The 23,976-nt window shown below is 35.3% G+C and overlaps 1 protein-coding gene across 1 annotated transcript in view; it reads left to right on the forward strand.

The window, feature by feature from the left end:
- LOC126814506 (guanine nucleotide-binding protein G(q) subunit alpha) overlaps positions 1-18,444 on the forward strand; it is a gene marked incomplete at its 5' end in the record, with an annotated part of 106,175 nt that extends 87,731 nt beyond the window's left edge. The window contains 2 exons of the mRNA XM_056100046.1: positions 1,900-2,007; positions 13,672-18,444. Of these exons, the coding sequence (XP_055956021.1) occupies positions 1,900-2,007; positions 13,672-13,754 (191 nt within the window). The remainder of the gene's footprint in view (positions 1-1,899; positions 2,008-13,671) is intronic.
- Positions 18,445-23,976: the final 5,532 nt, after the last annotated feature.

A 23,976-nucleotide genomic window follows, 5' to 3' on the forward strand; every position in this document is an offset into this window, starting at 1 on the left:
TCGTTAATTACATCTAGAGTTATGGCCCTTGCTTCACTTTGTTGAATCTTGTGAACGCTCTAATGCCAAAAGTTGACATCCGATCTTTGTGAAATTTATATGCAATATTTAAATTGGGGAAACGAAGAAGCCTATTGAATTTCAGCAATTTCCGTTTATTACTTTTAGAGTTATGGCCCTTGTTTCACTTTGTTTAACCTTGTGAACGCTCTAACCCCAAAAGTTATCATCCTATCTTTCTGAAATTTATATGCATTATTTAAATGAGTGAAACGAAGAAACCTATTGAATTTCAGCTATTTCTGTGTATTACATCTAGAGTTATGGCCCTTATTTCACTTTATTGAACCATGTGAATGCTCTAACATCAAAAGTTATCTGCCAATCTGTATGAAATTTACATGCGTCATTTAAATTAGTAATGAGAAGAATCCTATTGAATTTCAGCAATTTCTGTTTATTACTTCTAGAGTTATTGCTCTTGTTTCACTTTGTTCAACCTTGTTAATGCTCGATTGATGAAAGTTATCATCCGATATGTATGAAATTTATATGCATCATTTAAATTTGTGAAACGAAAAAGCCTGTTAAATTTCAACAATTTCTGCAGATTACTTCCAGAGTTGAGACCCTTGTTTCAATTTGTAGAACTTTGTGATTCCTCAAACGGCAAAAAATTATAATCTGATCTGTATGGAACTGTCTTGTAAAGGTTCCCAATTACCTACAAAGGAATAAATATGCGACAACCCTTGTCGACTGCTTGGACGATTTAGCTGCTGTGGGCGTATGTTTCGTTGCCTGGCAACCTATCTTTGTTTAGCTTGTTCTCGATCCATCTCTTGCAAAGTGTGGTCGTATCCTGCCTGGCTACCGCTGTTTTTTTCAAATATTAGGACTTGGTCACCTTTAAAGAATACATCACAATTAAAATGAATGAATTAAATACTGTGGGCTTTAACATGACACTGAATTACAGTCGTCATTCACACAGTCCATGCATAATAAATCATATGTCGCGTGTCATATTACCCGCCAAATCTAGCCAATGAATCAACTCTGTGATTACATGTATATTCTTACGCTATTGTTCTTTGCAAATATATTTTTTGATGGTATAACCATGACATTGTATTTGAGTTAGTCTCTAAAATAAAATAACTCCCTTTTTGAAGGCAATGAAAATTTTCAAGGTCACCAAGGTATGCAGATTTACTGCGTTGTAATATATATTCTACAAATTTGGGGACTTATTTGATATGTATTCATTCACCAAGTGAACGAGTTTTATACGTTGTACTAGTAGAAATTTACAATCACACAATGTGGTGCATTACTTCTTGGATATAAACGGATTATACTTACTAAATTTCAGCAAAACGGGTCCATTGTAGTTTGTGTATTCATTTAGATCTATTGCTTTTTGTAAAATATTGAAACGGTCCTTCAGTGGAAATGTTTTAAGTTGCTCTTTTACCTAGGAAACTAGAACTTACAAATGCTGTAAAAAGACCCTCACAGCCATCAGAAAATACAAATAAGTGAAATGCTTTGAGAAACAAATACATGTACACCACAGAAAAATTCATGAAATGTCAGCTATTTTCGAGCGTGAATAATGTCAAGCACCCAAAATTTTGGTCAATCGATAAATGAAACATTCTGCGGGAGCAAGCAAAAATTCACTGTGAAACCTTAGGGATTTCCGAGCGTGGGTTGGTTTTTTTTTTTTTTTTTTTTTTTTTTTTTTTTTTTTTCAGGAGCAATTTCGGTCCAAAAAAATTGGTACAAACTGTATATCAATATTATAATTGGTAAATTAGTTAACTTGATATTTGATGTAAATTAGATGACTGCTAATATTACCAGTATAGTCATTTTGTCATATTTTTCCTTCAGGTCCAAAGAGGGACGCTGGCTTAGCAAGAGAATTCATTCTAAAAATGTTTGTAGAACTTAACCCAGATCCAGATAAAATAATCTACTCACATTTTACATGCGCTACAGGTTTGTTTTATTACTGAATTTTATGAAAATATAATTAGTTCGTAGAAATGCCTTTATCGAACAGTTCTTCATAAATTTTGTGAGGATAGTTGACATAACTCTGTTTTTTTTCATACGGCCACATTTTCATGTCAACGTATATTGTCATTGTCCCTATCCATCTGTTCACATTTTGTTTGTGGGCACTCTAGTCAAAAATTTTATCCGATTTTGATATTCACACATATCGAACCGAAACTTAATGGATTATGGCCCCTGATTGTACGAAAAATCATGTTTTTAGGTTGTGGGCCCAGAGGTTGCAGTGGATCAATTTCGAGTTGCGTAAAAATATGCAGACATTCCAAAATTTTGCCTTTTTATACGCCCACATGGAAATGTGGTCGTATATTGCCGTCGCCCCCGTCCGTCCGTCCGTCCATCGTCCACAATTTCTTGTGAAAACTCTACAGACTACATTTATCAACCGATTGTTTTGAAATTGATATATGTTGTTTGTATAAATGAGATGAAGAAGCCTATTTAATTTCAATAACTTCTGTTAATTTCTTCTGGAGTTATGGCCCTTGTTTCACTTTGTTGCACCTTGTGAAAGCTCTAACGACAAAAGTTATCAACCGATCTGTATGAAATTTATATGCATCATTTAAATTAGTAAAACAAAGAAGCCTATTGAATTTCAGCAATTTCCGTTAATTACATCTAGAGTTATGGTCCTTGTTTCACTTTGTTGAATCTTGTGAACGCTCTAATGACAAAAGTTATCAACCGATCTGTCTGAAATTGATATGCATCATTTAAATTAGTGAAATGAAGAAGCGTATTTAATTTCAATAACCTCTGTTAATTTCTTCTGGAGTTATGGCCCTTGTTTCACTTTGTTGCACCTTGTGAACGCTCTAATGACAAAAGTTATCAACCGATCTGTATGAAATTTATATGCATCATTTAAATTAGTAAAACAAAGAAGCCTATTGAATTTCAGCAATTTCCGTTAATTACATCTAGAGTTATGGCCCTTGTTTCACTTTGTTGAATCTTGTGAACGCTCTAATGACAAAAGTTATCAACCGATCTGTATGAAATTGATATGCATCATTTAAATTAGTGAAATGAAGAAGCCTATTGAATTTCAGCAATTTCCGTTAATTTCTTCTGGAGTTATAGCCCTTGTTTTACTTTGTTGCACCTTGTGAACACTCTAATGACAAAAGTTATCAACCGATCTGTATGAAATATATATGCATCATTTAAATTAGTAAAACAAAGAAGCCTATTGAATTTCAGCAATTTCCGTTAATTACATCTTAGAGTTATGGCCCTTGTTTCACTTTGTTGAATCTTGTGAACGCTCTAATGACAACAGTTATCATCTGATCTGTTTGAAATTAATATGCATCATTTAAATTAGTGAAATAAAGAAGCCTAATGAATTTCAGCAATTTCCTTTCATTTCTTCTGGAGTTATGGCCCTTGTTTTACTTTGTTGCACCTTGTGAACACTCTAATGACAAAAGTTATCAACCGATCTGTATGAAATATATATGCATCATTTAAATTAGTAAAACAAAGAAGCCCATTGAATTTCAGCAATTTCCGTTAATTACATCTAGAGTTATGGCCCTTGTTTCACTTTGTTGAATATTGTGAACGCTCTAATGACAACAGTTATCATCCGATCTGTTTGAAATTGATATGCATCATTTAAATTAGTGAAATAAAGTAGCCTATTGAATTTCAGCAATTTCCTTTAATTACGCCGTGAGTTATGGCCCTTGTTTCACTTTGTTGTACCTTGTAAATGCTCTAACGACAAAAGTTATTATCCGATCTGTATGAAATTTATATGTATCATTTAAATTAGTAAAACGAACAAGCCTATTGAGTTTCAGTTATCACCTAAATTAGTGAAATGAAGACGAACAAGCCTATTGAATGTCAGCAATTTCCATCAATTACGTCTAGACTTATGGCCCTTGATTTACTTTGTTGAACTTTGTGAACAACAAAAGTTATCATCCGATCTGTATAAAATTCATATGCATTATTTGAATTATTAAAACGAAAAAAGCCTTTCGAATTTGAACAATTTCTGTAGATTGCTTCCAGAGTTATGGCCCTTGTTTTAGATTTTAGAACCTTGTGAACCTTCAAACAACGTATGTTTTGTTGTCTGGCAACCTATCTTTGCCCTCTACATGTGCGTGACTTCGAGGCTCAAAATACTCAGAAGCAAGTAAAATTGTTGTGTTACCAGCCCTTTTTTAAGTGTTCTTATTTTATTGATACTGTATTTAGTCTAATGAACACCAGTGGTTCACAACATATCTATGGTTGATGACACAGTCATTTCAATCTTTCACTGCGACATTCCATCCTAAATGATTGATACAAGGTGTTCCTTATTACCATTAAGAAATATTTCCGTTTTTATACGCCCACATAGAAATGTGGCCGTATATTTCCGTCCATCGTCCATAATTTTTTGTGAATGCTCTAACGGCAAAAGTTATCATCCAATTGTTTTAAAATTGATATATGTTGTTTACATTAGTGAGATGAAGAAGCCTATTTAATTTCAATAATTTCCATTTATAACGTCTAGAGTTATGGCCCTTGTTTCACTTTGTTGAACCTTGTGAATGCTCAGCGATTTCCAATGTTTGCTGCCAGAGTTACGGCCCTTGATTACTTTGAAAAATCTTGTGGATGCTCTATAGGCCAAAGTTAATATCAGATTGACTTTCAATTTATACACAGTGTTTAAGGTCATGAGACGAAGAAGCCTATTGATTTTCAGCGATTTCCGATAATTACTGCCAGAATTATGGCCCTTGATCACTGCAAAAAATCTTGTGGATGCTCTTGAGGCTCAAGTTAATATCCGATTGAGTTTAAATTTATACACAGTGTTTGAGGTCATGAGACTAAGATTCCTATTGATTTTCAACGATTTCAGATAATTACTGCCAAAGTTATGGCCCTTAAGTTATCATCCGATTGACTTCAGATTGAGACACAGAGTTTAAGATCTTGAGATGAACAAATATATTGATTTTCAATTAATTTTTATGACTTGAACAGTTAAATCTATGATATTAAAAGCTTTGCATACAAAACGTTAGCATGGGGCAGAACTTTATAAAAACCAAACAAATTCTATTAGTTTTCTGATAATTACTTCGTGAGTTGTTGCTCTTAATCAGATTTTAGTGTATTATAAATGTTTCATTACCGAAAAAAGTAAAAATATGCGACAACCCTTGTTGACTGCCCGGACGATTTAGTTGCTGTAGATGTATGTTACGTTGCCTGGCAACCTATCTTTTGTATTTATCATCTACAGGCTGCCATTCTGAATGGATCATCTTGGAACTTTGCATATTTATTCCTTATACCGTAAAGACAGCAACTATTTATTTTGATGCTTGCCAAGACCTCCTGGGGCAGTGTCACACCCACTTTTTTGTTAGTACTCTGTCTGTAAATTTGGGGGGGGGGGGGTGTGGATGGCTGAATGGTTAGCGTGCGCGCGCTGTATCATAAAGTCTGTCATTGAGTCGACTGGTGTGGTTTCGAATACCCGGTTGTACATGACAAGGAGTAGGGTCGCCTGTCCAACCTCGTGAGTTTTCTCCGGGTCCTCCGGTTTCCTCCCACTGCTAAAGACCCCTATGCGCAAACTAATTATTGAAATAAAATTAAACCATATGTTAGTCCCGAAATGACCTAGTTTGTGTCGAGTTGACGTTAAACCCCATTTCTCTCTCGCTCTCTCTGTAAATTTGGCAAAACAAACACCTAGCCTTTTTTGTCTCTGATCATATTACAGCCGTTTCATGTTTCATTCTCTTCCTTTTTAAAAATACCATATCGATCAAAGCTGGAATGTGGACGTATATTGCAGCGTTAGCGATGCTCTTGTTAGGAAAATATATTTAACACCTCGAGTATTAATAGATCTACATGTATATTTGTTGGCCAGTTAAACAAATTGAAAGAACCAACTTATGTAAGGCCTGCTTTAGTTGCCATGATTTGATATCTACATTGATAAGAATATACAAAATAAAAAGAAAGTTGCTCAATAATAGGCTACATACCGATTTGAAGGAATAATAAAAGTTTTCAAAAGTGAAGTAAAAAGAAAACAATTATTTGAGTCAAAATGTAGCTTCCAGGCCTTTATAACATGACTAGGTCACCAAACACCATCATAACCTATCATTAGGTGTCACAGCTCCATTGCTCGTTTTTTCACGATTTGTAACCTTTTTATACGCCCACATAGAAATGTGGACTTATATTGCCGTCGCCACCGTCTGTCCGTCCATTGTCCACAATTTCTTGTTATCCTATCTTTCTGAAATTTATATGCAATATTTAAATTAGGGAAACGAGTAAGCCTATTGAATTTCCGCTTATTTCGTCTAGAGTTCTGGCCCTTGTTTCACTTTGTTGAGCCTTGTGAATGCTCTAACGCCAAAAGTTATCATCCTATCTTTCTGAAATTTATATGCATTATTTGAATTAGTGAAACAAAGAAGCCTATTGAATTTCAGCAATTTCTGTTTATTACGTCTAGAGTTATGGCCCTTGTTTCACTTGATTGAACCTTTTGAACGCTCTAACATCAAAAGTTATCTGCCGATCTGTATGAAATTTGCATGCATCATTTAAATTAGTAAAGAGAAGAATCCTATTGAATTTCAGCAATTTCCGTTTATTACTTCTAGAGTTATGGCCCTTGTTTCAAGCGATAAGCAATTTCATTGGCCGAGACTTTGGAACACAATGCCTTGGTGGAGTTCGAAGATGAGCATTTTCTGCTTAGGGTAAACAGAGATAAGCAATTAGATTGGTTGATGCTTTGGGACACGATAACTTTTAGTTCTAATTAAGTGAGAGTGATGAAACTTGGTGTATAGTTTCATTACATCAATACCTTGACTAAGTTGATAATGAGCATTTTCTGCTCAGGGTAAGCAGAGTGACAAGCAATTGATTGGTTGAGACTTTGGAACACAATAACTCTCATTCTAATTGAGTTAGAATATTCATACTTGGCGTAGGTGTCAATTATGTGAATTCCTTGATGAAGTTTGAAGATGAGAATTTTCTGCTTGTGGTAAGCAGAGATAAGCAGTTTGATTGTTTGATGCTTTGGGACACGATAACTTTGTCGATGCTTTGGGACAAGATAATCTTGATTCTATCTGATAGAGCATAGGTTCCCAACCTTTTTTGGGTGGCGACCCCATTCCAGACCCAGGATCAGATCACGACCCCTCGAAGAACAAAGTCACATTTTACTATGAAACATCATTATCATTCACTTTTATTATTGTTTACTTATTAAAAGTCTGGTAACAAATTATTGATTTTTTTAATCAGTGTGATGGTTGCGCCTGTTTTTCAGCGACCAGGTTTTCAATGCGTGGCTCAACGCCACTCAGCGCGACAATCACGTCTCGTTCTATTTCAAGCCAGTTCCTAAATTTTGTTTTTATCACAACCATTGTAGAAAATGACCGTTCGCATAGGTATGACGACGGGTACGGCATGAGGAGCCGTGTTGCATTCTTGGATAGACGTGGATAGGATTCAAGCATTTTGCACCAGTAACTGGACAAATGAAATGAAATGGGGTTTAACGTCCTACTGTTCTGCTCCGAACTGGGCCAATGAAGACGGGCATTCGCCATGCAGTGTGCTATAAGGGAAATTTTGCCCGGACAGCGGCACTACGGCCTACCATTATATCGAATTCCAACTGTCAAGGGATCTTGTGTACACCAAACCTCTGTTTTTCGTCCCATTCGAACGACTAGACAGCTTCCTTTTTCAGGCCCTCCGTCCTGCATCACTGACAAGGGGAAACCACGCCGGAAAATCTGCATGAACTTTCTCGGCCAATGCAGGGATCGAACACCCGACCTCCAGGCTAGCGAGCCAGCGTTTTACCCACTTAGCCACGCGACCCCACTTAACTGGACAAAGACAAGGACTTGTACAGTGATTTCGCTCCGGAATCCTGCTGCAGTCTCACAAGCTCCTCTTGAGCAATATCCTCTGGACGTCGAGATCGGGGAAGTAGTGTTCGAACTGATCGATCAGTGACTGATGATGTTCAATGAATAGATAAGTTTACAGCCGTTAAAGGGTTTTTTTTTTCAGTTGAAAAACTCACGGAAAAGCAATCGAAACTGTTTTAGAGACTAGAGAAGTATTTATTTGCACGAAAATTGGCAGCGGCAAGTCTCTTTGTTTTGGAAATTTCCAGCAGCCTTGACATTGAACGAACCTTGAACTTTGCAACTCGATTATCACAGGTAGATATTTCAGTTGGAAAGCGCGAGACTTGGTATTCGAGATGATATTTTCTATCGAGGAATCTGAGAGGTCTAGAGCTGGGTCCTAGACCAATCGAAATTAGTGACGAAAAATGTAGATTGTAGAGTGTTACGTGAAGGCCTTGATAAGATGTACGGAGTTAAAGCGAGATCAAGCCTTCTATTGAAGATGTATAGATAGATTACATGAAAAGATAGAATTTTTTTTTAAAGTTCTCAGACTAGTCTGCGACCCCACGAAAAGTGCTCGCGACCCAGAGGTTGGGAAACGCTGTGATAGAGAGTGATGATGTGCGATTAATTAATATGTGTCATCTATTTATTTTGCAATTTCGGCGGGGGACATCAGCCTCACTGTTGGCTTGTTTAAATTAGTAAAACGAAAAAGCCTGTCAAATTTCAACAATTTCTGTAGATTACTTCCAGAGTTGAGACCCTTGTTTCAGTTTGTAGAACCTGGTGAACCCTCAAATGGCAAAAATTATAATCTGATCTGTATGGAACTGTCTTGTAAAGACCCCCAATTACCTAAAAAGGAATAAATATGCGACAACCCTTGTATATTGTCGTCAGTCCGTTACGGTAAATATAATTGAAAATGGTCGGAATGGCATATTTATCCTGTTTTTGTTGCTATGGTAACCAAATTTAATAATATATAGCAGATTAAAAATATGCAATTGTAAAAATTCACAAACTTTTTGACATTTTCACATAATTTCGCTCATATACCTCCATTCCTTATTTTATTAATGTCCCAAAAACGCCCCAAAAATAGACATTGTGTGCCGAGGAAAATTGTTCGAAAATGAACATATATCCAACTCTAGAGAGAAAGCATATAGATATTTTTTTATTTCAGATATAACATAGGCAAGACCATTTTTATACGCCCACATGGAAATGTGGTTGTATAATGTATATTGCCGTCGTCCCTGTCCGTCGGTTTGTGAACACTCTACAGACTACTATCATTGATTGTTTTGAAATTGATATATGTTGTTTGCATTAATGAGATGAAGAAGCCTATATAATTTCAATAACTTCCGTTAATTTCTTCTGGAGTTATGGCCCTTGTTTCACTTTGTTGCACCTTGTGAACGCTTTAACGACAAAAGTTATCAACTGATCTGTATGAAATTTATATGCAACATTTAAATTAGTAAAAAAAAGAAGCCTAGTGAATTTCAGCAATTTCCGTTAATTACATCTAGAGTTTTGGCCCTTGTTTCACTTTGTTGAATGTTGTGAACGCTCTAATGACAACAGTTATCATCCGATCTGTTTGAAATTGATATGCATCATTTAAATTAGTGAAACGAAGAAGCCTATTGAATTTCAGCAATTTCCGTTAATTTCCGTTAAATGCTCTAACGACAAAAGTTATTATCCGATCTGTATGAAATTTATATGTATCGTTTAAATTAGTAAAACGAACAAGCCTATTGAGTTTCAGCAAATTTCCGTTAATTACATCTAGAGTTATGGTCCATGTTTAACTTTGTTGAATCTTGTGAACGACAAAAGTTATCACCTAATCTGTATGAAATTCATATGCATCATAGTGAAATGAAGAATCCTATTGAATGTCAGCAATTTCCATCAATTACGTCTAGAGTTATGGCCCTTGATTGACTTTGCTGAACTTTATGAAGGTTCGAACGACAAAAGTTATCATCCGATCTGTATGAAATTTATATGGATTATTTGAATTAGTAAAACAAAAAAGCTTGTCTGATTTCAACAATTTCTGTAGATTACTTCCCTTGTTTTAGTTGTGGTCGTATATTGTTGTTGCCCCCGTCCGTCCATCCATCCATCCATCCACAATTGCTTGTGGACGCTCTAGAGGCCAAAGTTAATATCCAATTGACCTAAAATTTATACACAGTGTTTAAGGTCATGAGACAAAGAAGCCTATTGATTTTCAGCGATTTCCGATAATTACTGCCAGAGTTATGGCCCTTGATAACTTCAAAAAATCTTGTGGACGCTCTAAAGGCCAAAGTTAATATACATAGTGTTTAAGGTTATGAGACGAAGAAGCCTATTGATTTTCAGCGATTTCGGATTATTACTGCCCGAGTTATGGCCCTTGATCACTTTGAAAAATCTTTTGGACGCTCTAGAGGCTAGTTCCCATTGACTTTAAATTCATACACAGTGTTTAAGGTCATGAGACGAAGAATCCTATTGATTTTCAGTGATTTCCAATAATTTTTGCCAGACTTATGGCCCATGATTACTTTGAAAAATCTTGTGGCCGCTCTAGAGGCTAAAGTTGATATCCGATTGACTTTAAATTTATACACAGTGTTTAAGGTCTTGAGACGAACAAGTATATTGATTTTCAATGAATCTTATGATTTGAACAGCTAAATCCATGATGTTAAAAGTTTTGTATACTAAACGTTAGTATAGGGCAGAACTTTATAACAACCAACAAATTCTAAAGTTTTTCTGATAATTACTTAATGAGTTGTTACTCTTAATCAGATTTTTATGTATTATAAATGTTTCATTACCGAAAAAAGTAAAAATATGCGACAACTCCTGTTGACTGCCCGGACGATATAGCTGCTGTGGGCATATGTTTTGTTGTCTGGCAACCTGTCTTTAGAACCTTGTGAACCCTCTAAATACGAAAATTATAATGTCATCTGTATGAAATTACCTACAAAAGAATAAATATGTGACAACCCTTGTCAACTGCTGTGGGCGTATGTTTTGTTGCCTGGCAACCTATCGTTAGAACCTTGTGAACCCTCAAGCGACGAAAATTACAATGTCATCTGTATGTTTTGTTGCCTGGCAAGCTATCTATATATATACTCAGCCAAATTAAAAACTTGACACTCGGGATTTTTGGGACTAGAATTTTAATATTTGGTTTAAGGCAACTATTTTAGTGTTATGTTGTGCACAGACGACCTTGACATCAACAGAAAGCAAGAATACGTCTCGCCGAAAGTCCTTGACATTGATAACGTTTGTGATAACGTTCGTGATGTCACAGTACCCCCAAAAATGAAATTCACTGACTTGGAGTACAATTGGAATAAAGTGTTCAGTAACGGTTGTGGCCTCCTCTCGCGTCTCGTACTGCCAAACGTCTTCTCATGGATCTCAGAACATTAGTAAACACTACCCGAGGGAGACGTCACCACTGCTCAGCAAGAGCATGTTGAAGGTCCTACAACGTCAGTGGTGGATTCACTTGCTGACGAACACGTCGACCCAGTTCATCCCAGATGTGTTCAATAGGATTGAGGTCGGGGCTAAGCGACGGCCAATCCAGGACTTGGACACAGGCATTTCTTAAAAAATTCTGGGTAGCAATGGCTGTATGGGGTCGAGCATTGTCTTGTTGAAACGTTAGTCCAGGCCACCAAATCGGTCAACTTCTCTGACGCATACTTGAGCGTAACGTTCACCTCGTCTACGGTACACTTGGGCCCTGCCATCGGCAAATCTCAAAGTGAATCGAGATTCGTCACTAAAGACAACCGAATTCCACTGTCTTTGAGTAAATCTTATGTGTCTTGTGGCCCACACAAGTCGGTTACGGCGATGAAGAGGTGTCAATATTGGTCCATTATAGGGCCTCCGAGCTCGAAGACCAGCAGCCTGCAAGCGATTTCGAACAGTTTGTGCAGTTACCCTTCCACCAAACATCTCTCTACTTGTGGAGGTTGCAGTGACAAATCTGTTTCTAAGATGACGTAATCGTATTGCTTGATCTTCCTAGAGTGACGTCACACGTGGCGGTCGGCAATAGTTCCAGTTTGAAGCACTCTCATTCTAAGATTAATTATTGTCTGGCGTGAACAATTAAAGGCTCTTGCAACAGTGACCACAGACTGACCAGCATAGAGCCTACCTATAGCACGTAGACGTTCTACATTTGAAAGGAGCTAATCTAGACTAGTTGGAGGGCATTGCATTTTGGGTGTGGAATACCCCACCCACCACCAGAAACCCGGCAGACTTACATTCTGATGATACCAGATATACATACATTGATACCATATAGGAGAAAATTGGTACACTTTTCAGCTAGGTTAACCCCCTGGGCTCCTGCTCTATTATGTAAACTTGTACCAAGTTACAGGAATTCGAGTTACACCCCAAATGATTAGAAATTGGCTACATGCAGCCCATTTGCATGGTTGACGACCGCGTGTTGTGCTTCCATTAACTCGCCAGCACATGGCAAACAGGCGTCAATGGTGTAGGCAGCGTAGAAATTGGGGTAATCGTCGATGGGCGCGTGTAATGTTCTCAGATGAGCCCAGAATTACTTTGGATTTCACCAATAGGCATGCTTTCTTTTGGAAGCATGTAAGTGAGCGTCATGTTAATGTCAGACAGCATGATAGATTCGGGCGGGGGTCTGTTATGGTGTGGGGAGGAATCACCATGACTGGCAGAACGCACTTGCATATTGTTCAAGGAAGGGTCGCTGGTGTGTACTACCGTGACCACATCCTGGCACCAATAGTTCTGCCCTTTGCTCAACATGCAGGTCGACGTTTCATCTTTCAAGATGATAATGCCCACCGCGCACGTGTCATGAATGACTACCTCCAGCGTCATCATATTGTCCATATGCCAAGGCCAGCCACGAGTCCTGACCTTTCCACTATAGACTCAATAGAGCAAGTCTGGGACAAGATCAGGAGACGTGTTCGTCGACGTCAATGTAAACCGACAACACTGCAAGAATTGGCCGTGGCACTGCAAGATTGGACGGTTGATTAGGAGCATGCCATGACGAATTGCTGAATATCGGAGAATTACTCATTAAGACAAAAATCTAAGACGTCCATTTTCACTTTTGACAGTGTATCTCTTTGCGAGTGAAATGGGGCCGTCAGATAAGCCGCCCATATGAACTGTTTATGTTCATGTGTAGTCAATTGGCCTGTTATTAACATACACTGGTTACCTCTAATAAAAACAGCAGTGCATTTCTGCAGTTTTGTATTGTTTCTGAATATCCCCTACTTTTTTTTATATATTTATTTTAAATATTAAAAAAAAAATTTATTTTAAATATTAAAGATTTGTTTTTATTTTAAATTTTAAAAAGATTTTTTTATTTTGTAAAACAAAAAAAAATGTCTTTTTTGTTTTTGACTAATATTTTTTATTATTTTAAATGAAATAGAAAAAATAACCCCAAAACGCTATTGCGACCATGGGCCACCATAGTGGTGTTTCACCTACATGTACTTTTTATTAGAATTTGAGGTGAAAGAATATATTAATGTAAATAGATTTGACTACATGGTTATATTTGTTTTTACAGATACAGAAAACATCCGTTTTGTGTTTGCAGCAGTTAAGGATACTATCTTACAGTTAAATTTAAAGGAATATAATCTGGTGTGAAAAGAGTAATACCTGGGGCAGCATCCATGTCGGCAATTAATGTATTTATTTGTGAAAGTGTCCTTGGTACCGAACTCATGCATTGATTACTGTGGTTCCCAAATCTGATTGTTATGGAAAAATCTGGGCACCACATCAAATCTGTTAAAAACACATCTATCAAGCCTCACTTTCCATTGTTCATTGCGTGTATCTACATACAAAATATTTCATGTAATATGATTGCTAAAGTTGACTGATTATATATATATATATATATATATATATATATATATATATATATATATATTGTTTGGACTCGTTTCTCAATATGTGTACAGGTGCACAATCTGTCCTACCTGATGATGTCATATTGATCAACAGTTTAAATGGCCATTATTTGAACCTACTATCAGCTACACTTGATGGATGTCTCCATCATCTGAATGTGATGCATTGTGACAAGATAACATAAAACAACAAAACTCTTTTTAACAAACTCTTTATATTTTACGTATGGCATTACCTAAACTGGTCACACATCAACACTGGAAGTTAGTTACCAATGTCTGCTAATATTTATGTTGAAAAAAACATCATTGAAACCGGGTTTTGTGCAGCAAGGTGTGGAAATAATTATCTTCATGTATTTAATACGGTGCAATTCTACATGATTTTTTTAGTATGGAAATTTGGTGGTGATGCAAAGTCCTGTGTGTCCTAGTGACTTCTGTAAACAGAAAATAGAACACTGTGTATTTGGGATTTGAACCCATTGGACTTCTCCGTGGGTAATTGTGTGATTTTTTTGTTTATTTATCATGGTATAAGTTGTTGTAATGTTTATATTAGTCAAAGCAACTATGTACATAGTAGAGAATTGTGGGCATTTTTTATGCCTAAGACTGGTCTTATTTGACCATCTATTTTCTCATTGTGGCCATGTACATGTCTATAACTTTAACATGAACAATGAATTTTGCATAAAGAAACACAGCATGATTATTGATGGTGTAAAAATAATTACTTTTTTTTTTGTGTACTACAAATTTTTGTATAGCAGGTTTTTGTATGAAACAATTGTTGTTTCACATAAAGTAACTGCATACTTTTTGATACATGTAGCTAAGATTCTACATATAGGGTCTATTGTAGTCAGCTAATATTTTAATGGGATATAATTACTGGTGGTATGAATGTGATAAATAGTATATTTAATTCAATATGTACATATATTCTACACCTTGGACAGTTCTACCCCTCTCCCCCTCCCCATCCTCTGTAAAAAATAACATTGAGAACACTGTATTGTGTTAGTTATATTGCTCATGTCAGCACAATCAATATTTATAGATTACACTTTAATTGTCTAGTCCTATTGAATGAAAAGAAGGATTCCTACTCTGAAATGTGTACCCACATTGTTTATGCATTGTTGATGTTATTATTGTCACTGTAATGGAATTTTGAGCTTTTAGGCTTTATTATTATACCTGAGTTTTTATAATCTGATTAAAATACAGGGCCCTTATTCACGAAAACTTAAACTAAGATACAATCGAAATTTTAAAAAATACTGCAATTCGATTGGCTGACCAGTAAAATCAATTTGCATATATCCAATGAAGTTGCAGTATTTCTTAAAATTTTGGTTGTAACTTAATTTAAGTTTTCGTGAATAAGGGCCCTGATCTATATTTCGTTTCGTTTTTTTATACTTTCGATGGCCTACACTACATGAAGATCTGACAAGTTATAGCGATAGGTCACGTCAGGGGTCAAAAGACTTACTTATGACCCTATGATGTCAGACATTTGATTAACCAATCAGCATTGATGTTACTAGTGGATTACCCACAGTTCGGTGCAAAACACGCCGTAACAGACCGTTTCATTGGCTTATCCCTGACACCATTCAGAACACGAGTTAAATAACAACTCTTCCAGATCCAAGTGTAGTAAAGACAAGTAAAACGAAATTTTGAACTATAAAAGCGAAACGAAATAGGATCTGTGTTTTAACCAGATTGGAGTTTTTACTTCTAATGTATTATTGAACAAATAAATTTATCAGTATATTTTAACATAAACTAAAATGGCTCTACAGTAACAGGTTAGAATGTTGAGGGCTGTTATTTGAATGTCAACTAAAACAATCATGAACTAGATTTATATTAAAAGATGTTATTTTTTGTTGTAAAGTATTTCAATATTTTGTGCAATAATATTTGTAATACTCATTTATTTAATTTCTGGGTATAGAAACTAGCTCAACATCTGCTCTATGTGTTACTGAAACGATAAATATGTGAACATAAGCTCTGTAAAAGCAGGTATCAGATATTGTATGGTGTGAAACACTTGATCCATGAAACTTGATTGAAATAACTTTGAATCTAGTTCAATAACTTATTTGTATATTGTAACAGCCCTGAACATTATGGTTGATAATAAAGTAGATTATTTAAAGTGTGTATGTGTGGTAAGATAAATGTGGTATTGTATGATATATCAGGTGTATGTGATTGAAACCCTAACATGTGCAATATAACACCTGTTGGTTGTTGATTTCATGTCCTTTATAATAGTTTACAATCTTATAAAAACACAATTTTTAACCAATGTTAATGTGGAATCAAACAGAAAGTTATAGATCTGAATGGTATATACATATAAGAGAGATTATGTTGATATAAACAAGATTGTATACTATAGTAAGACATATTGTTATCATTCTGTAATTTGACATAATAATTTACAATTGTCACTTGTCTTAATTTCTACTCTTATACATATAATCACTTCTTTTATGAATGTTCTTGAAACTGCTTATAATAATCATTATCTACCAATAGGCACTGCCAACTATTTCTTTCTTATTTCCAATTTGAAAAAATTGTCTCATTTTCTATCCATCATATGAATTCATGATAATTTGCTGATAAGAAAGGGCGATTAACTATTAGTGTACATGTTTGTGTAGTATATCAACCTGTCTTTAATTCACTATGTTGTGTATGTAAAATTAAAGGGATGGCTATTATTAACATGTATATCATAAGTAGGGTGAAAACCAAATAAATTATAAATGTGAAAACATTGAAATGCAGGTTGTCAATTGCATTAAATGAAAGATTGTGAAAATGTTGGTATTAATATTGGATATGTTGATTAAAGGGTGGGGTAGAGGGATTACCATAGAAATCCATGATTTCTTAACAGTTACATGTATAACAATACTTATAATTATCTGGCAGTGGTTGAAATTTTTGATTTGCTCAAGTAAAGGTGATCCTTCCCACACAGTTGGGGTAGGAAAATCTTAACAGGTGGGGGGACTTTAAAACTTGCTTGGCTGCCAATCTGACAAAATGTTATAAGGTAGTTTAACAGGTTTTAGTCTAATCTCAGTTTTTTTTTTTATTGTTATGTTACATGTTCAGTGTTTAAAATGTTATCTACCACCAGGCTTCAATCAAACATATTATTTAAAACTGAGGCTTAAAATAACAGATTCGGTTATTTTTCTTTTAAACAGTAATCTTCTTTTTTAGAGCCACATTGAAAACAACTATTATTTTACAGGCATTCAAGTTAAAAGAATATTTTCTTTATTAAAATGTCTTTTTAAGAATATGCCATGGATTAATGTATCATTATTTGCTAAGTATTTTCTTAAAACTGGACCGATTCTCTTGAAATGTGAAATTATCATCTGAAAGAATCAGAAGGATAGATTAACCTGGGTTTTGTCATTACTATATTGAGTTTACTATTTGAAAAAGACCTGCACAACTCACCATTCTTATTTATATCATCAACATTATGTTGTGAAGATGGTTTCTGATTGAAAGAGACTATTGTTTCCACGTGGAAACCAGTATAATTTATCTATTTGAAGAATTATGTTTGTTAAAATATCAAACACAATTTTCAGTAAATTTATCAAATGGAGTTTTCAAACATTTTAACTTGTAAAATATATATAAAGTTTATATATTTATGATAGTGCTTTGATGTATATACTCCAATCTGATATGTTTTGATCAAAAATTCTCTTTGATTACAAAGAGCAAATTCCTGTTGAATCAATAGTAACAATTTCCACAAATGGTGAATTTCTCATCATATGAATTTTTAAACATTAAATTGATAAAATTTTGATGAATTTTATTATTATACTTTTATACCAAACAGCCCTTTTAAGTCATCCATTCTTCATAATGTTTAAAAAGTTTTTAAATGTGAACCTTAGAGCAAGACACCAAAATCATTCTACATTTTACTGTTAGTAAATGATTGTCTCTTTTTTTTTTTTCTATGAGTCATGTCACAAATGTACATGTATTTCATCAAAATCAATTCAAACTTTAAACATCTTGGTTTACATGCCTTTCAATTTTTCTTGCTTGTTTATATTTTATATACATGTATATATGATTTATTTATACTTCATTAATAACTGGATCAAATTAATATCAAATTGGCCTAAATGTACGCAAAATCACAGAAATTTCAATGGATAACTTGCTTTTATGCATTAGCATTGTATGATGGCGTCTATATGTTTAAATCTTATACACATACATGTACCTTGGTTATACTTATAATATACCAACAAATTTACTGTGATTCTCACTTACATGTATTATAATGATGAGAATTGTATAAGATATGTGTAATATTTGTAATAAAATCCTTATGTATCTGAGCATGATCACTTGTACCTATTTAATTATACCCGATAAATAACATAGATTTACATGTGGCATAACAACTTACATTCTATCATCGGCTCAAAACAATGGAATACACTTATTTGTTTTTGAAATAAAATGAAGTGAAAAAAAACTCTTTGTGTAAATTGATGGCAAGTCTCTGTTTTGGGTGTGCTTGAGCTTAAATCAAGGCTGTTTTGGCTAATAATGGTATTTTTTAAGAGATATAGACTACAAGCATACTTTACATCAAGTTATGATTTTGACCAATATATACTGAGCACCATGGAAAACGCATCACTTAGTTTTTCGTATAACAAAATGATCCTGTAAACATATCTTTTTTATTTTGCTTCTTATTGTGAACAATATTCAAATGGGAACACATCAATAACAACACATTTGTACACTCATGGATGTTTAATCTGTAATCAAGGGTACAAAGTCAGAGGGGTCAAAACCAAAAGTTTGACACAGATGTCAGTAGCGTGTGTGTCCTCCACGGGCCATCATCACGGTAGGCTACCGCATGAACGCGACCCCTGTAAATGTGTAGGGCGGTCCGGTGATGAAATGTGAAGCCTCCCCACCCCATCAATTCGTTTTGAAGACGCAGCAGTCTGCAAGACGTCTCCACACACGTTGACGGCCATCAGCGTGATAAAGATGAAAGCGAATCACATCACTGAAGAGCACACTTTGCCAGTCCACTCTTCTCTATGTCTGGTGTCCTGGAGCCCATATCAAATGCCGCTGATGGTGATGATCCCTGAGGATAGCTCCAACATAAGTTCGTCGTGCACGGAGTCCTACTTCTCTTAGACGACGTCTTACGGTGTTGGCACTTTTAGTGGTTCTTTGTCTTGCCATTTGCTGCACCTGTTCAAGTCGCTGGGCGGAATCTGTCACGCAGATGAGGGACCCGGATGTAGCGGTCTTGAGCCTGGGTTGTAACGCGTTGTGGACCAGGACGTTGATGGTCACGTATTGATCCAGTAACTCGAACACGTTCCACCAACTTTACAATAGTGGACTGATGACAATTGAAGTGTCTAGCAATAGCACGTGTAGACAATGCCAGTCCTGGACATTCCCATGGCTTCATTCCGTTGATTTTCAGTAAGTCTTGGCATCTCTAGCTCGATTCCTTCACACGTCCAACAACAAATTACGACAGATTGACGTTTCACAGTTCATGTACTGCACATTAAGTTGAAAACGTGCTTTTAAAGGGCTCACACACAATGCTTCACGTGAATATTGGGGTTTTCATGTGCATCTCGTGCAATTTTTTTTTTTGCACACAGGCCGATATTTTTTGCGTTTGGGAGCATTGTGTGAAACAATAGTTCATAGTATTGCATATTATTATACATACAAAACCACCTAGTAATAAAATATTTGGGGAAAAAAAGTGATGCGTTTTCCATGGCGCTCAGTATATTTTCTAGGTTCACATACTTTCTGAAATATAAGCAAATGATGCAACATAGTGTACTCAATACTATTTTACAATTACAGATCTCTGCTACTTCCCTATTTATACTCTGTTAAACTTTGTATAACATATATTAGGAGATACCTGGTTTATAATAAAATCTATTTTACAACATGCCTTACCTTAAAGGGGCTAATTCTCTATTCTTTGACACCTAGAAATGGACACAGATGGGTCGTAACGCATATAATATTGCAATATGAATGTATATAAACTGATTTACAGTCAGGGGGATCACGTGGCTAAGTGGGTAAGACGCTGGCTCGCTAGCCTGGAGGTTGGGTGTTCGATCCCTGCATTGGCCGAGAAGGTGCATCCAAATTTTCCGGCGTGGTTCCCCCTTGTCAGTGATGCAGGACGAAGGGCCTGACAAGGACAGCTGTCTAGTCCTTCAGATGACACGAAAAACCGAGGTCCCATGTATACATTGGAATGCACGTAATAGATCCCTTGGCAGTTGGAATTCGATATAAGAGTAGGCGATAGTGCCTTTGCCCGGGCAAAATTTCCCTCGTAGCACACTGTATGGCGTTTGCCCGTCTTCATTAGCCCAGTATAGGAGTAGGACATTAAACCCAATTTCATTTCATTTCGATTTACAGTCAGTTGTTTCTATTTTTACTGTAATTTCTAATGTGTTGGGCGAAATATGTGAACAGTCTATATTGAATGGCAGTCTTTGACATCGATTATTCCAGTCTACACCGTTAGTAATCTCCTCTGGGATATGTTTAGTCTTGTTCATCCAATCGATTCATTACAAATGGCACTCGAAAGCTTTCTGGCACGTGATTCATGTGCCCTTTTTAAAAATTTAATTTTGTCTTTGATATTGGATATCGGAAGCCCATCTTTTCACAGTAAGATAAAAACATCAATGTTGATTTAAATTGACCAGTAAGTCCTGTTTGCAATGTCGAAGATTGGATTATATTGAGTTAAAGAGTTGCCTCCTTTAAACATACATTACGCAAGAGCTAAATCTGCCTATTGCAGGTCTATATTTAGGTCAGAAATGTTTTCTAAATTATTAATTAGACATTAATTAACTGATCCAGGCCGTAATCAACTCTCGATGGCATCGGATTTCACCGATATTAAATAGATTAAAATGGTTCAGAAATTTAAAAATTGAAATTGTTGCACACGTCTTGTCAACCTTTCAAAGGCAGCTGTGGTTCTCAACCTTGTTTTGCCAACGGCACACCCTGGAACACATGAAAAAATAGCGGCACACCTGGCTAAATGTATATGAAAAATATCTAAATTTTGCAAAATAAAAACAAGGCAAGTCATACAACCGTAGACACAGACTAGTCACAGATACATAGAGAACTAGAACTGCGATGCAGTAATGACGGGTTTCACCGGTGCCACGTTACCCTAAATATGTCACTTCCGGTACCAATGAAACCATTAAACAGGTTTCCACATAAGCATTGCACACATCAAATAAAATGGACGTCGAATCAACCAAATCCAGCAATATCAATTCATTTTATACATTTGTTACATATAAGTGTACAGTACTTCCGGTGATAATGAAAGTGTTCAATTAGTTTTATGAAATCAAAAATGGCATAAGGCATCACATGGTGAAAATTTTATGTAAATCGAATAATAATTGCCACTTTTATAGACCAAAAACCTTGAAAAGTGACTTGTAGAAAATCGTCTATTCCTCTGCAACCGTACAAGTTAGAAACCATTTTCTGGTATCTGTATGATCGTATGGGTTCAATCTATTAGCTGATTGGAATCAGATATAATTTTAAAAACATTACAAATCAGACTCATTTGAATAAACTATCTGTTTTGAAGGCTAAAAATACAGTTTTTGCCAAAATGACGTTACTTCCGGTGATAATGAAAATCGTAAATGGCATTAGGTATCACACAGTGAAAATTTCATGAAAATCGAATAATAATTGACACTTTTGTGGACAAAAAACCTTGAAAAGTGACCTGTTGAAAATTGCCTATTTCTCCGCAACTGAACAAGTTAGAAACCATTTTGTGATATCTATATGATCGTATGGGCTCATTCTTTTAGTTGATTAGAATCAAATATCAAAATCTTAAACAAACACTAAATACGACTCATTTGAATGAATTATTTGTTTCTAAGGCTATAAATACAGTTTTTGCCCAAATTTCGTCATTTCTGGTGACATTGAAAATGTTAAATTGAGTTGAACTAGTCACAATTGACATTATGCATCAAATGGTGTCATTTTTATGAAAATGTAATAATAATTTACTCTTTTACAGGCACAATAGCGTAAAGAGTGACTTATGCAAAATTGACCATTTCTCGGCAACTGCGCATATTACAAATTAATTTTCACATACATTCTCTCCGTATAGATTATTGCTACGAGTTTATGAAAGTTACGAAGTAATATTTTAAAATATGAAAATGCTGGATGGGTTGTAAATAGCTTAATTTTTCACCTTTTTTCACCTTTTAATCGATATAGCCCGAAAACGGAATCGAAATTAAAAAAACTGGGCCCAACATTTTGTGCGCCTTTAAAGGGCGCACCCTTTCAGTTATACCAAATTTAAGAAAAATAATATTTGCTTTCGAAAAGTGGTACATAACTGTCAAAATTGTAGTTTTTGGTCAAATTACGCCACTTCCGGTGCCGACCGATAACTCTATCGGTAACAAACAAAATGGCAATTGAGACATCGGAGCATATGAACTTTGTTTTATATAAATCGAACAATAAATAATTAATCTGGGACTGAAAAACTGAATTAGCCAATGGCTGCCAAGGAAAATTACGGAGAAAAAAAAAAAATCAGATTTTTGCTCAAGTCAGATGACTCGTTAATTTTGTGTAAAACACGACTAAAAAATATTCATAAATAAAAAAGTTTTTTGTAAAAATTTAAATTTTCGAAATTTGGCGCCTAATATCTGCGAAGATTTGCCGAAAATCAAAAATCAAAAGTAGCGTAGCTATTTGCCCTGTCTCCGGCTATGCCAAAATGTATCGAAAGTTAAAATCCAATGATTATTGTTAAAATTACTGCAATATTTCTAAAAACGATAGCTCCGGTGATTTCGGACATTTCGCATTGTCGCAGAACGTTCAAAATAGCTTTATCCTCTAAGTCACACCCACTTTTCCAGTAAAACCGAAGAAATCGTAACGATCCGACAAGCAGTTGCTCAGATCTAATCAAAAATAAATTGGAACTAGAACTGCGATGCAGTAATGACGGGTTTCACCGGTGCCACGTTACCCTAAACATGTCACTTCCGGTACCAATGAAACCATTAAACAGGTTTCCACATAAGCATTGCACACATCAAATAAAATGGACGCCGAATCAACCAAATCCAGCAATATCAATTCATTTTATATATTTGTTACATGTAAGTGTACAGTAATTCCGTTATAATGAAAGTGTTCAATTAGTTTTATAAAATCAGAAATGGCATAAGGCATCACATGGTGAAAATTTTATGTAAATCGAATAATAATTGCCACTTTTATAGACCAAAAACCTTGAAAAGTGACTTGTAGAAAATCGTCTATTCCTTTGCAACCGTACAAGTTAGAAACCATTTTCTGGTATCTGTATGATCGTATGGGTTCAATCTATTAGCTGATTGGAATCAGATATAATTTTAAAAACATTACAAATCAGACTCATTTGAATAAAATATCTGTTTTGAAGGCTAAAAATACAGTTTTTGCCAAAATGACGTTACTTCCGGTGATAATGAAAATCTTAAATTATTTGTATGAAATCGTAAATGGCATTAGGTATCACACAGTGAAAATTTCATGAAAATCGAATAATAATTGACACTTTTGTGGACAAAAAACCTTGAAAAGTGACCTGTTGAAAATTGCCTATTTCTCCGCAACTGAACAAGTTAGAAACCATTTTGTGATATCTATATGATCGTATGGGTTCATTCTTTTATTTGATTAGAATCAAATATCAAAATCTTAAACAAACACTAAATACGACTCATTTGAATAAATTATTTGTTTCGAAGGCTATA

Source organism: Patella vulgata, chromosome 3 (genome assembly GCF_932274485.2).
Source record: "Patella vulgata chromosome 3, xgPatVulg1.2, whole genome shotgun sequence".
NCBI classification, from domain to species: domain Eukaryota; kingdom Metazoa; phylum Mollusca; class Gastropoda; family Patellidae; genus Patella; species Patella vulgata.